Source organism: Falco punctatus, assembly GCF_963210335.1.
Source record: "Falco punctatus genome assembly, chromosome: 4".
NCBI lineage: Eukaryota > Metazoa > Chordata > Aves > Falconiformes > Falconidae > Falco > Falco punctatus.
Window position 1 is genome coordinate 30,683,686 of NC_137583.1, and position 15,328 is coordinate 30,699,013.

The 15,328-nt window shown below is 38.7% G+C and overlaps 1 protein-coding gene across 1 annotated transcript in view; it reads left to right on the plus strand.

Moving 5' to 3' along the window:
• The window catches only part of MAD1L1 (mitotic arrest deficient 1 like 1), a 370,489-nt gene that overhangs the window by 1,660 nt on the left and 353,501 nt on the right, over positions 1-15,328 (plus strand). Inside the window, exons 2-9 of the mRNA XM_080382402.1 lie at positions 278-431; positions 1,696-1,836; positions 3,627-3,806; positions 5,216-5,340; positions 6,008-6,089; positions 7,289-7,419; positions 8,706-8,820; positions 9,730-9,791. Coding sequence (XP_080238528.1) covers positions 278-431; positions 1,696-1,836; positions 3,627-3,806; positions 5,216-5,340; positions 6,008-6,089; positions 7,289-7,419; positions 8,706-8,820; positions 9,730-9,791 — 990 coding nt within the window. The remainder of the gene's footprint in view (positions 1-277; positions 432-1,695; positions 1,837-3,626; positions 3,807-5,215; positions 5,341-6,007; positions 6,090-7,288; positions 7,420-8,705; positions 8,821-9,729; positions 9,792-15,328) is intronic.

The window sequence follows — 15,328 nt, forward strand, 5'->3', positions numbered from 1 at the left end:
TTGGGGAAGAGCAGGATGTCTTGCATCGGTTTCTTGTTTTAGAGGCCTACAACTTCAAACATGGTTGGATAGTGTTTTCTGGTTCAAGTTCACCCCAGCAGTATCTGTGGATCCCACCAGTTACTAGCAGGTTGGGTTTTGTTTTCCTGCAAATCGGAAAACCTTGCATTTAGTGTTTCTTCAGGGCAATGACGTTAGATCTCTTTTTTTACTAAAGCAGCCATTATATAACAGCTTGCTCTGATCGTTTTTCTGATGAGTCTCTGTGTATTTCCAGAGCCATGGAGGATTTGGAAGGTAATACCACTGTTTTCTCCACCTTGAGATCCCTCAACAACTTTATTTCGCAGCGTATGGAGGGGATGTCTGGGCTGGCTACGCCAGGATCGACTCAAAGCGCCTTACAGACTGAGTACCAGCAGAGGGTGCAGGTGAGGTGTCCTCATCTTGGTGATGCCTGCGGTATCATTTCAGTGTGGTTGTGTACTCCTTTTGATTTCAGGATTCGGGATTGATTTCATTAAGGTCTGACCATTCTTTCTAAAACTGATATTCTTGCAAGCTCAACAGTGGAAGCTTGCTTTTGGTCAACGTTCTAGAATATTTCCCTTTTTTTCAGTGCCAGACATTTATTTCTGTTTTGTGAAAATTTAAGAAAGATCCTTTGAATTTCTTCCCTGTTAGTTATGTCAGTATACCAGCTCAGGAAATTCAGTTTTAAGTTGTTCTGACATTTCTGAACGAAGGAGCTTTATAGCTGTTACTCTTTTTCTAGTAAGTCACTTTGTTACCTTTTTTCACAATCTTCCTTGAAGTTTCTTTGCCTGGACACATACAGGAGACTTGCATTGTGCTGTGGCTTTGATGTGCTAACCAGTAGTGATTTCTTGTCCACTTCTGTTCATATCCACATGGGTTTTTTTTTACTTTTTCCTGTAAGCTGCCTCATGCACATAAAGCATGAAGCAAATTGACATCTTGGATCATAAGGACCATTTGTTAGGCAGGAATGAAGATTCTGTCTTCTGTTCCTTAAAATAATTCTATTTCAATCTCTTAAGTATAAAATAAGCTTGCTTTTTTTTCAGTGTAAATATGATGGACTTGAAATGTTGATAAAAACTTATGCATTTTCTGTCTTTTACAGAGATAGAGGAGTCTGTCGTTAGAGAGTCTTCATTAGCTATGTGTTGAATGTACATTGCTTAGATGTGAGGTATTCTATTAATACTGTCTGTGCCTTAAGGTAATTTGAATGAAAAAAAAAGAAGTGTAACGTAGCAGGCAGTTAGAAAAACATGTTTCGCTCAGCAGTTAAATTTCTTGGGGAGCGTGATCTCTGCCACTTGGTTAGCTGCTGTTACTTTTAGAGGCCTGTGGAGTTCATAATTAACCTTTTTTTAGATACCTTTTGTCAGAGTACCTCTAGAGATTGAATGAGAAATTCTGAATGAAGAACTTGAAATTCACCTCTTTCCAACTAGCATTGATTTGATGGGGGTTTCTGTGTTGTTGAACTCTTGGTTTTCCCATCTGCAGCTGATGTGAGAAGTACCACAAATATGGCGATAGTTTCCTTGTAATTTGTGAAATGGCATGCAAGTGTCAGCTGAATAATACAGGGTGTGAGATAATGATATTACTGCAATGCTGTTAATGGTGTGTAATGTCCCTTTTCACACATGAACTGTGCAGTTGGAAGAACAAGCTGGACAAATCCGCTCCAAATCCCAGCTCTTGCAGGTGGAACGAGAGAAGTTGCAGATGGAGCTTAGCCACAAACGAGCGCGCATTGAGCTAGAGAAGGCAGCTAATACCAATGCCAGAAACTATGAGGTAAGTATGACAGTTGCAGATGACTTGATATCATAGGCCTAAGTCAGAACATACCTTGCACATCTATGTTGGTGTTTTAGTTTCGATCAGGGATACGCTGTTGACTTCTCACGTGCTGTGCTTTGGTTTGCCGTGGTGTGTCTCTGAATATGTGTAGTCAACTTCTTTTGGATGAAGCTAAACTGAAAGATGCAGGCCAGGAGAAAGCTTGGTGCTCTCCAACTGCTAATGGACACTGCCTTCGTGAATGCGCCTGGAAAGCATTTATTGTGTTTGCATTTACTGCAGATGTGGTGGTGGTGTGAGTGTCAAGTTCCCAGCACCAACTGTTTTGCTCTACAGATCCCCTCGCAGTGCATTGCACTAACTTGCTCATGTAGCCAAGAGTGTGAGCGCTGAATCCTTGTTTGGTTGACAAACTGATGATCTGATCACTAGATTATGTTAGTTTAGCACTGAAGGCAGCAATAACAAAAGGGATTTGGAATTTGTTTCTCCCAGAAGTGTTTAAGTGTTTTTCTCCCAGATGAATTTAAACTTCTGCTGGCACAGTTGCAAGCATTTAGTTTTTGTGACTGTAATTAATTGGAATGGCAGCAGTGCCAACCATGCACTGTCACACAAGAGAGCTTGCACTGATAAAACAGTGAGCCTCACTCAGGGACTAACAGCTTTTATTAGTTTCTGGTTTTGTGCCCACATATGTTTGCTTAACTATGTTACTGAAGTAAGTGTTCGATCTGTGGGTTTTGTAGTATAATAAAGGTCTGATTTTTTTTTTTTTTACTTAAAAGAATTTATTTAAATTTATTTAAAAAGAAATCTTTAAAAAATAATAAGCATGTTTTTGTTGTATTTTACAAGGGTGTGCTGGGTGACAGATTTAGTGTGTAGTGGTGAAATAGCAAGTCAGTGACTAAATTCCTCATTCCTCTGAAGTCAGGTGATGTGGGATTAGGCCACAAAGAGTTCAAACTGGAATATAGCTGAGTCAGTCACAGAAACCCTTGAAATACTGGTATAAAAAAAGGGAGCAGCACTAATCCAGCACTGTGGTAATTACCCTGCTCAGATGCTGTGTTTTTCTGAGTCATGTGGATAAAGGTTTTAGGAACCTCACACTGCTTTGCATAATCCTTGCTTACTATGTAAATCCGTGTCTCGATTTGCTTTGATTAGCAAGGCAATTTACTGCACATTTTTTCAATAACTGTTAATCAATTTGTGGTAGGAACAAACTGAAATGGTGTATGAAAGTTTGTCAGACTGCAAAAATATTTATTGTATTCATTGATAATACTGTGCATTTAAATCCCGTTTCTTTTCTATTAAATAGCCTCATATAATTTCAAGAAGTTGCAGAGAGAAGTTCATCTTATTAACTCAACTACAGAGATCTGAGTTTCTGAAAGTCAATTTGCTATGCATGGGTCAGCTTTAAATTGGAGCATCAAATGTTTTCATCTTTGATCCACTGGGGAGTGTGCGGTGGAGCCTGTGAAACCATGTCTGTATTCTCATATTCATGTCTTAGTCTAAGAGATTTGGAAGACTGTCTTTTAATTTTCTAGCTCCATTGCCCTGCATAGTTCCCTGGCATTGATCTGCTGCTGGTAGGATCTCTGCCCCTGCTAGTGGAAAGGTTAAAGCTATGGTCTGAGTAATATTGCTCCATGATGACGCCTTGGTGGCCTCAGTAATGAGAAATGAAGACGGGAGAAATGAAAGTGGCTTCACCTTTGTGCTACTTTCTTCTTACATTTCTTTGCTTTTTTTTCCTTCTTTGCAAGCGAGAGGCTGACCGTAACCAGGAGCTGCTCACACGCATAAAGCAATATCAGGAAAGGGAGACAGAAGCTGAAAATAAACTGAAAGAACAAATAGAGATGAACAAATCCTATAAGAAGAGCATGGAGACAACGAGTAAGAAGCTGCAAGAGAAGGAGAGCAAATTAGCTGAAGCTAATGAAGTAAGAACAGAGTAATTTTTTAATCTGTTCATAGCTTCAGGTGACTTTGCAGTTCTTGTGAATTGAAAATGCCCTTTTTGATTTAAAAAAACCCACACAACCAAACAAAATGATTGGAATCACTGTGTTCATCATCTGGAAATAAATAAATGCTAGTGTGTCTTTGTGTCAAAGTTTAGAACCTAATCAAGTCCAGACCCAAGTGAGCAAGTCAGAAGATGTTGCTGGGTTAATTAATAATGAGATGAGATTTCTTAGACAGATTGATACGGAGAAGGAGGAAAAAATGTGCAAAAGTCAGGTTACATGACATTGTGTAAAGAAAGGGGAAATGCTAGAGGAGGTAAGGTGGGAAGTTCAGGGAAGCAGGGAGAACTGCAGAGTAAATGAGGCCAAAGTTAAGTACAAAGTTTTATCTTCCTGAAGTGTCTTAAGTGCCTGTGTGTTCCACTGTAGATTGAATGCTTGGATAATAATTTCAGGTCTTTTGGATGAATGTCTTCTCAACCCTCAGCCTTTTCAGATATTACGATAGTTAAGTTCACCTAGTTAATTTGAAACTTTTCTGTTTAAATTGGTTTCTTGCACCAGTTGTGGATCAGCAAGCACTAGGTCCTTAAACCTTCCTCCTGCCTAGGTGTCACTGGAAATGTATCTATGTGATAAAGCGGGTAAACAGATTTAATGTGCCAGTTATCAGTGATTAAAAACAGGGAGGCAGTGGCAGCACATGAGATAAACTAAACCCACATGTGAATTGTGTTCTATTTCTGTGTTCTTTTTATTTCCACATCCATCAATATCAAGATGAGAACCCTTTATGCATCTCTGTCTAGAAAACATCTTACGTATGTAATGTTTTGAGGCTTTTCTCTCTTTGTTCAAAGGAGCAGAGTAATGGCTATTTGAAATAAACCTGTGCATTTTTCTTTAGAGTGAAGATATTTTGAACAAAATTTTAAAAACAACTTGGCCTCTACTTTTAAGGAAAGCATAATACATCTGGTATTTGGTTGAGGCAAACCCAGACTTTTTCAATTTTGAAACCCAGACAAAATGTATTTGGAATGGTTGTGGCATAATTTTTTTTACTTTAATATATATACTGGTGTTTTATCATCATCTGGCTTTGAAGCTTGATATTTTTCATGCCAGTTTGAGGTCACCCATTTTAAATAGGTAATGGAAATCACAATTTGGGTGACAGATGAAAGCGACTAAATGATTTTCTCTTGTCTTTGCTTTTGAGATGAATTTGCAGGTCTGAAGGTTTGCCAGTGGGTGGGATTGTTTCTAGATTCAACATTGGTACTTTTTAGTTGCATATGATTTCTGACTATCAACATCCGTAATGTCCAGCTTGGAGAGTCATAGCCTTGTGTAGTTATTCTTCCTTTCCATTAATTCAGACAATCGCTGTATTAAAAGGGAAGATAACAGAGCTGCAATGGAATATAATGAATCAAGAGATGCAGATGACAAGCCAAGATTCTCAGAAGCAGGAACTGATGGAACAACTGGATGTTCAACATAAGTAAGCAGGGGATGAATGACTGTAGGGGGAAAAAGTCAAACAAAACTTCAGCCTTCTGCAGCTGTCATCACTCAGAAAAACTTTCAACAGCGTTTGATTTCTGCTCTTCAAAGGGGTTCTTTGATCTGGATGTGCAGGTTATAACCGTTGTTTGAAACTAGCTCTGAGGTGCAATTTAATTGTACCTTGAGAAGAAAAAAATACTTGAGCTTGAAATCTTGGCAATGTCTTGTGTTCGTGGTAGAGAGTTAACAGAAGGTGTGTGGGTGGTAAAGGCTAATCTGAACTTTATAGACTGAACAGAACAAAAATATCGAGCCTTAAATCATAGTTGAGGGGTAGTTGAAAGATAAGTGTGTTTTTCCTTGCTTACTAAGTTCAACTCTTCAGTTTCAAAGGTGCTGTTTATTTACTATGAGTGTGTATTTGTTTGTTTCAGAATTAAGGTGTCTTGATTTTTGGATACTTCTCAAGATAGATCTTTTTATTAAAATGGCTATTTTTGTCTATAATTTAGAGGGAGATGGTATGAGTGTGAAGCTATGTTGAGTGCCATATAGCTTGTTAGTGGTGTTTAAAAGTGTTTGTCGGAGATACTTCTGCATGTAGGTTGTTTATAGTACGTGATTCCTGGGTGCTAAATGCCTCTTGTGTCTACATCTGATAGAAAATGGCAAGAGGCGAGTCAGCAAATCCAGACATTGCAAGCAAACCAATCCCTACTGGCAGAATATGAACAGAAGATTAAGGTAAGAATCTTTGTGGCCTATATAAAGCTTCAGTTTTTAATTTATTCCATGGAAGAACAGAACAGTGTTTTTTTTTAAAAACTTACTATTGCAGAAATAAAAAGTTTGTCCTACAAGAATCTGATCTGGTGGTCAGCAGGAGCTAAAATTGGCTGAATTAATTTGGGTTGACCAGGGTATCTACAATTAGCTGGAACATGACAATTTTCACCTTTGTTGTATCAATTGGTTGGGGAAAAAAGCAATCCACCTATGCTTTCTGTATAGAAAAGTGATTTATGTCCTTATGCAGTACTCTGGAGAAATGTTCTGTTTGGTCTTGTGCCAGAGCACAAGATTGCTCTGCAAAATATTGCTTCTAGAGCAACATTTTTTTCAAACGGTGGAGGATGAACTTAGCAGCTACAGTTACTCTTCTGCTTCCCAGAAAATCCTTCTTCTGGAGTTGGGTTTTGCTCTTTTAGAAAGTGCAATTATTTGCAAAGGTTTCAAAACCGCACTGACTTAAATGTGAGTATAGAGGTGCTTTATGTCCTTTCAAATTAATGTGTGGGCTGGCAGGAGGGTATCTTTTTCACTTATCTTCCTGGGAGAGGTAGATATGGAGAGTTGCTTTGGTTTGAGCAGGCGCTGATAGCGGCATTGCCTGTAGTTGCTGTGAAGTAAAGCTAGAGTGAAAGCCAGCCTCATTACCAGCTCTGCGACTGCAAGAAGAGACTTAATTGAACAGAAAGGTTGGGAAACAGATTATCAGAGTGCAATCCAGCTCTAAATAAACTTTCTTCTTTTTTGGAGAAAAAACAGTAATGTTTACCGTAATGCTAAAATGCATGGTTGTGTTTCTTTTCATTTCTAATTCTTACAGGCCATCCAAGCATCCCCTCTACACTTCATGAACAGAGGGCTAGAAGACAGGAAAATCATAGATTTGGTTTAATCAGTAGAAGAAGGTCCTTTTAATGATTAGCAGAGTTCTTTTTTGTTATGAACTTAGGGTAAACAGGTGTAGAGAAGAGGCCAGCCCAGGTGTTACAAATGGAATGAGTCATCCCTACTTTGAGCATTGGATTGGACCAGATGACCTACTGAGTTCCCTTCCAACTTCATTCATGTCACTGAGTTTAAAAAGTACAGTGGAGAGGTAGCTCTTGAGTTCCGAGTTAATCATTGCTATTCTCTTGTCGTCCCATGTTTTCCAGGATCTGGAACAGAAGTTCTCCCAGCAGGAACATGATGCTCTAATTGTCAAGAACATGAAGGCAGAACTGGCCCGTTTCCCAAAAATGGAGAGGGAATTGCGCCAGCTCAGGGAGGAAAATGCCTACTTCAGGTGAATGAAGGGTTGTTCAGTTGTTGAGAGGCTTATCTTGTGTTCTTCTGTACCTGCTACCATTGCACTATACGCTCTTTCAAATCCCTCTTTTAGGCTTACTTTAGGGAAAACTTTAGAAGGAAGTTTAAATATTTCATATAAATACTGTGTATGAATTGAGCAGTGTTGTGATCGTTACTAAATGAGAGGATTTGACAACATCTGGGTAATCTTCCTGAACACAAGAGCCTCACAGGATGCATATTGATTGTTCTGGATGGTGACATATTTGCTAGAACAAAATTAAATGTTTAAAGACAGTGATGAACTCTATACAGCTTTGGGAAAGAAATTCCTATAGAGAGGACAGACAAGTGAGTGTTTCTTTAAAACCTGTTTTTGCTTAGTTATTGTTACCACTTTTTTAAAGGGCTGTTTTTCCAGCATAATGTTTGGAAAGTCTTTTGTTTAAATTTATAAAGCCCTCTGATACAGCCCTTTGTAGGGTAGACTTTCTGGGTTTCTGAAGTGGCATTTAATTTGAAAAATTAAATTTCTATGTACTATGAAATAACTTGCCTTAAAGATTTTTTTTTTTTTTTTAAAGAATAAACTTAATTTTCATTTTCTGGTGCATTTAAAAAAAAAAAAAGCCTAGATTACATTGAGTGATCTTGCCAGCTTTTTCTTATTCTAAAATTAAGTAATTTCCCTTCACTTTGTTCTGGTTATTGTTTTCATTATCATTTAAATTGTTTATCTTGCAATCTTTTCTCATGCTTGTTTTTTGTGCACAGAAACATGATACCAACAGATTAAAGGTCATTTTTTAAAAAAGTTTTATCTTACCCTTGCACACCTCTATTGAAGTAGAGAGAAGCAATCTCAATGCTTGCTTGGTCACCACAGAGTACTCAAAAAGCCTGAGCGTCTGCCGCTTGCTGTGTTCCAATCCTGCATTCAACCTGACTGAAGATCAGAGTTAGGAGTCTTTTGGTACCCTTCATGCTGCTTTGCCAATCAGTAAAGCAGATACAGAACTTCAGATTGTTTGGACATAATTAGGATGGCACTTAGAGTAGACAAAAATCAGTTCGGTAAAGCTGTGTTGTGGTTTTTTGGTGTTTTTTTTTTTTTTTTTGATAGCAGTGGCTTTGCAGTGAAGGTTACAGAAGTGAATCAGTTGAACATCATAATGTCTGTTAAATGTCATACAATTCCCTTGTAATTCCATGTGTATCTGGAAGTTTGTGAGAGTGAACTGAGTTGCATGGTTCTAATCATTGTCTTTCTTTTCACCTTAGGGAAATGAAAGAAAACAATGGGTTGCTTAAAGAGGAGGTAGAAGGTCTCCAAAGAAAACTGGAACGCTATGAGAAAGTCCAAGCACAGCTAGTGACCGTTGAATTGGAAAATGAGGTGAGGAGCTGGGAACACTTGGTGGATGAGCAAAATATGATTTTTTTTGTTGCCTGTCCTGTCTTTTAGGCTCTTCCTGTGTTGTGTTATTTAAGACATTATACCTGACTTAATTAATGGGTTTGAACCAGGCATTCCCAATCTCAAATGCCAGCGTGAGGAGACCTAAGGCAATGAAGGGAAAAAAGGCAAAATGTTCAGCTGGACGTCTTGTGTAAAGAGCAATCTCGGTGTAGTGTCTTTTTTGGCTTTGCTGTGTCTCTTACACCTTTTTGCTGTTGGAAATGCTTTTTTATGGTGTTAGGCAACACCATTTCTGGGCAGAGCTTAACAGGCATGTGGTAAGAACCTGGATACACACTTGGATTACTGCTAATGCTAGCAGGGCCAGAATATGGTCTTGGATGAATAAAATTGTCTTGCTTCCATCCCACTCTGTATCAAGCATACAAGTGGGTTGTCAGGACATTACTTGTGTAAACTTGTTGATCTGCAGAACTATGCTGGTATCTGATCAGGTTTGGATAATGTTATCTGGTATTGACCGAAAGTATAAAGCTGTAAGAGAAACTGGAAGAGGAGAGATGGGCACTTCAGCTGCTACCGAACTGGTGTTGAGAATACAGCTTGTTTTCTTCTCCGCTGCCAGGAGTCTGGCCTGCCAAGGTCTAGTATCGTGATGGTAGCTCACAGGCGTAGGTAATCTATACTGAGGTGTAACATGGGTTCTGTGTGTCATAGGGCTGTGGTGACTGGGAAAATGTTTGTGAGGGCTGGAGAATGACAAGCTAAAAGTACTAGATAAGAAGATAATGAAATTCACAGGAGGAAAAGGAAAGACACTGACTTTGACTGGAGGATTATGAGAAAACTCTTAGTCTCTAACCTTTCTTTTGATCTCTGCTTTAGAAACTTCTGGGAAAATTAAAAAGCTGGGAGAAACTGGACCAGAGCACTGGCTTGAATATCAGGTAGGTGTTCACAGCTTTGGAAGGAGGTAGAACTTTTAAACCACTTTCCTCTTAATCATCTGATCTCTGAAGTGTGTTGGTCACACTTTCTTGCTATTTCTTCTTCATGTGGAAGCTCTTCCAGTACTCTTTATTATTTATGAGAAGAACCACAAGATACCGTGTTATAAAATATCTTGGGCAATTAACAAATGATTTTCACCAAGTCAGCTTGACCACTGTCTCTGAAGCCAAGGTTCAATTTTAAATTCTTTGAACTTCTTGCATATAGCTTCATTCATGTTTAGTTAGAGGTTCTGCTAGCTTAGTAAGTGAACTCTTACGAATTTTAGGGCATGTCCAGAGGAGAGGATGTATGTTACTTGTGACAAAGTGTTGTAAGGATGGTTTCTTTGAAATCCGGGTATCAAAATAAGCTGTCAGATCATGTTGTTGTGATTTTTCTTCCCTAAAGCATCTGAAGAATTATGTTAATTTAGTTAGTCTAACAAGAGAAATGGAATAAATGCAGTTCCTTATAAAAGTGGGATGCTGCCCTGCCCCGCCCTTGTAACACCAGCTAGTCTCTTTGTGTACTGTTACGTAACAACTCTTCCTGACATTTGGAGCACTGAACCAGATTTTTTAAGGTCTCTGGTAGGTATGGAGTATAAAGAGAGACTGGTAAATGGTGCATCTTGTGATCATTTTTTTTCCACTGCAGAAGGCTTTCTGTGCGGCTACAGTGCTTTTGTGTGTCATGTTTCAGCACCACTTTATTTTCTTTAAACATTTACCTTGTTATTATATTAGAAAGAGAGATGGTTCTTCATAAATAACTGTCTTGATGTGAGTATTATAATACAGATCACATTCCATATTGGATCATTGGATGACCTGTGCAGAACCTAATGTTACAGATTGTTTTTTTTATTCCATGCCTTGCACCTGCCCAACAACAGAGCTGTGTCTGCACACTGCTGGGGTTGATTGGAAGTAGGAGTGTTTGGATATGTACATATGGTTTAGGCACATTACTGCTTCGTGTGAAAGATACTTGTGTTCAACTTGGGAAAGCCCACATAATTTTCTCACTGTTTTCTGTTTAATGAAGATAATGAACCTCTTTCTAAAGTCATGCTAGTAGGTAGCATACTTGAGATTCTGTCCTGCATCTGCTGAGGATACATACATTTAGATGTACTTAAGAGTTGTGCTAAATCTCCTATGGCAAGGAATGGACAGTTTCTGTATGAATGCTTTTCACAAAACCTGTTCTATCAGACAGTGGAGTAAAAGCTTTTTACTTAACCTCAAGCTGTTAAAGGTTTAATGAGGTAATTTCACAATGGGAGAGAAATGGAACCAAGTGATTCTGCCTGTTGAAGCCTAATAACTCCTTCATTTAAAATCAGAATATTCACTGTAAAATGTTACGTTTTTGATTGGGCCGTATTGTTTAGTGCTATTAATGGCGTCTTCTTATACAGAAAAGGGAATTGCTCTTGAGGAAAATCATCTTTTGCATGCAATTGTAGCAAGTGGAACTGGATGATTCCCCCCTTCTCTTTTTTCTTTTTTTTTTTTTTTTTTTTTGTTGAGTTTTGGGGTTTTTTTTGTTGCTTAGACTTCTTACAGCATGAATTATGTTAATTTTTGGTCAGGGTGATGAAGATGATGAGAGATCATTGTCCTGGTTAGCTTCCTGGAGTATGCTGTTGGTGAAAGTTTGAGAAGAGTTACTTGCCCATCTCACAGTAGAAGAAAGTAGGAACAAGTGGGACAATTGTCCCAAAGAGCCAGAGCAACGCGCTGTTTGCTAATAACTAGATAAGCAACAGAAAAGGGAATGGATTAGGATTTCTCATCTTCCCTTATGTTCTTCATTGGTACAGAGAATGTAAGGGAAGCATGTGCAGCATGTAGTGGTTTAGGAGAGGATGGTTTTTCATTTCCTTCAGCACTTCCATAGGGCTTGTTCTGTCTGCTTTTGGTGGTTTCTGTTCACCAATTGCCTGGTCCCAGCAGGCTTTTTGTCAGATTGGCTTATGATCAGACCTTCGTGTGTCATTTTATGTAATAATACTTGGAAAGGAGGTACAGCTTTTAGAAGTGTAATAGTAATCCTACTGGGTTTAGTATTGGTCTCTTTTTGGTAACAATGAACGAGCTAAGTATTTATAATGCTTCACCTTTTGGGGGGAAGGCAAGTTCATTAACAGTTTACTCAAAGGCTAGTCTTGTGTTTGCTAGTTCTGGATTCCACTTGTAAGCTCCTGGGTTTTCCTCTTGCTCTCATAAACATAAATATGGAAACAAAACCAGCTCTAGCTCTAGAGCACATTGGTGTGTTTGCGTTGCTGTGGAGCAGTGTTCTTTCCAGAATTTGCCCTTGGAATTAATGCCTGCTTTATACAACTGTTACATAATATCCTTGTAAGCTGCAGAATATCCAAATAATAAAATAATACTCACCATAGTTATGTATGAATTATGAATCTGCACAGTCTTTTTTTGTGTTCAATTATATATCCTTTTGATATCTTGATCTTACTGCCTACTTTCTGGTTGGTTTTTTTTCTCGTGGGTGTAATTTTGTCTTGTAGGTCTGTTTTGTATGTCACTGTTACGCTGTTGGGGAATTTCAGACATTTACCACGTGTTGCTCTGACTTGATATTCCTGCTGTAGGAATAAAAAGGTACTAAATATCTGAAATTCTTGCTTTGTAAGTAGAAAGTCTTACTTATTTTGGAGTTTACCCTTGTTGAGAAGGGTATTAATGTACGGCTAGCATAGGAGTTTGCTATTAGGAAAGAGCTGTGTGGAGAAAACAAACTTCTTACACTCTTTTTTTCCAGGATGTGCTGATGTAGTTTGTATTTCTTCAAAGTCCAGTGTTTGTGTAATAGAGTTGTTGACCGTCTTCACTGAAAGAACCATGTTAATCATGACAGACTTGGTTGTTTTTCCAGCATTTGACTAATAGCTTAGACATATTTTCTAGGTAGCTTCTTAGCTGCCATTTAACAACATGTGTTTTAACAGAAAAATGTTTCTGGAAGGTTGTGTGTGAGAGGAGGTGGGTGCTGTATTTGGATGGCAGTGTGCAGAGCCGCCCAGGAGATGGCATCCTTTCTCCTGCTGCTGAAGAAAAACTGTTTTTGCTCCAGTCTGGCAGGCTCAGCCTAATGTAAAAACTATCAGCTGGGCACCTTAAGAAGGGTCAACTAGTCTAAGGAAAATTGTTCGTTGTTGCTATCAAATGTTTTTAAGTCACTTTGATGCTACATGCATACAATCACAGTCTTCTTGTCTAGTACTTGGGGTAGTAACTTGGTATGAAAATGGTTCGTGCATGTTTCTCTAATGGTATACAGAGTAGAGTGCTTTTCCAACCAGCTCTGTAAACTTCATATTTACACCACATTCTTCATTTCTTCTTCTTGTTTAATAGGAGTTCTTCAAAGCCTGGTTCTTTTCTCCCCACCCCAGGCCTTAGAACTGCATCCTGTAGAGCAGCACTGTTATTATTCTGACTTTTCCTTTGAAGCATGTAGCAGATAGCCAAATAAAAAAATGAGGGTTCATGTTCTGTGAGCTTTTAATCTAAATAAACCTTTTTTGCTGCTGCTTGTCTATGGCTGGTATTACCTTTGTCCACTAATGAATTTGTTAGGTGATTTTCCTATTCGTAAGCAAATACACCCTGGAGTACAGAAGAATGCAAAATGAGGTGCTTCGGGTACATTTTAAAGATAAGGCAGTTAGTAAGTCAGATATGGAAGACACTGATAGTCATTGAATAGCAGCTGACAAGAGTTAATGCTAAATTTGTATTTCTCCATAAGTGGCAGAAGACTAGAAGCTTTGAAAGGTTGAAGTTTTGCTGAAAAACTATGCAAATATGTAAAGGTACAGGTAGACCACAAGGAACAGCTTCAGAGGAGTTTTAGTCCAAGTGCATTTTTTTTAGAAACTATAGTAATGCCTGAGGTAGTGTTTGTTTTGGTTTGGTGTTTGTTTTGGGATTTTTAATTGGAAGTAGTGACTGTATGAAGTTTTGTACATTTTTCACCTGCTGGACTCAAAGATCTTTGTATACACAGCAGAATTATTTTGTATCAGTGGTCAAATATATTGATACTCACCTATTTAAGTAAGTCTTTCCTTTTGGGGGCACCATTTTCTGTTGCAAGTAGTACTGGCAGGTACTCCTCAGGTTTGGAGTTTGTGCATGGAAGATAAAGTCAAAGCTTTTGTTCATATTACTTTTCAGAACAATTTTCCTTTTTTTCATGCCCATCACAGGGAGGCAATGGAGAGATCAGCTGTCCTTTTCTGAAGGGCCATGGAATACAGTATGGAGGTTAAAGGTGGAGGCTGACGTATCAACAAGAAAAGTAGTGTGCTTGGACAATTCTGTGTTGCTCAGAAGCTCCAGTCATGGTCTCGGACATTCTTGAGTTGCATCTAATTGCAGTTATAAGGCAGGTCTCAGCCCCATGATGCCTATTGCATAAGGCTCACCTGGAGGGACTCTTAGGTTTAATGAAGCATGGATTTGGAGAGTACCTATAGTTGTCCTTCAGTTTGCAAGGGTAAATTTAGTTGGCTTCAGTGATGATATCGCATTAAGCTGCTATAGCTGTTTTGCATGCTTGCTGTCCAGGCCTGTAAGGAGAAGTGCACATTTGACAGGAATTCAGGCCAATGCTTGAGGACCATTTTCACTTAGTGGAGCCTGCCAGCTGCAGACAGCAGACACTGATCTGCTGACCTGTCGCCTAGAGCCAAAGAAGTGAACCTGTTAATGCTGACCTGGTTTTCTTTCTGAAACATCTGTGGGCTGGCTGGCTGACAAATCTTAGGGACTAGCTTCCTGCAATGTCTGAGACCAATTAAGAAGAGGAGATAGTGTGAATGTGTATGCATTTCCTCTCTAAGAAAGGGTTTAATTAAGTGGCAAGCATCTCTATTTAGTACAGTGGTTAGCACAGTTGTAATTTGTAATTACACAGGTGCTACGCTCAGTACTGGAAGTCCTTCTATGCAGATTCTGCTTTTGGAGTTGGGGGGAAGGGAGGAGAGAGGGAGGGAAAAGGGAATCAGATTTCTTGATTCTGCATTTAGTGGTGGATTAGTGCTCTTTTTTTTTCAGTGAATAGAAAAGAAGGGAGAATATTGGAGTTCTCTACTTCCCTTTTTGAATCTTGATTAACTATGCTTAGCTACTCTGCATTCTCTTCTATCCAAGGCATTGAATATCTTTGTAGTAGTGAATGAAGCTCATAATCTTCTCTTTTTTCACAAGGTAGTAATTTACCTTTCTGTGAATGTCCATTATGAATAAGTGGTTACTGGTTTTAAAAAAATAAAAATCTGTTGACAGATACACAAAGCAGTGCATGTTGAAATAATTTGAATTGCTCATATGCATTTCTGGATACTTAATTAACTGCAACTAATCAAGGCAAGATGGGGGGTTACTGTTACTAGTTCCAGTAATGCCATAATTCTGGCACGATTGCTCCATAGTTGAGCAAATATTTTTGTTGG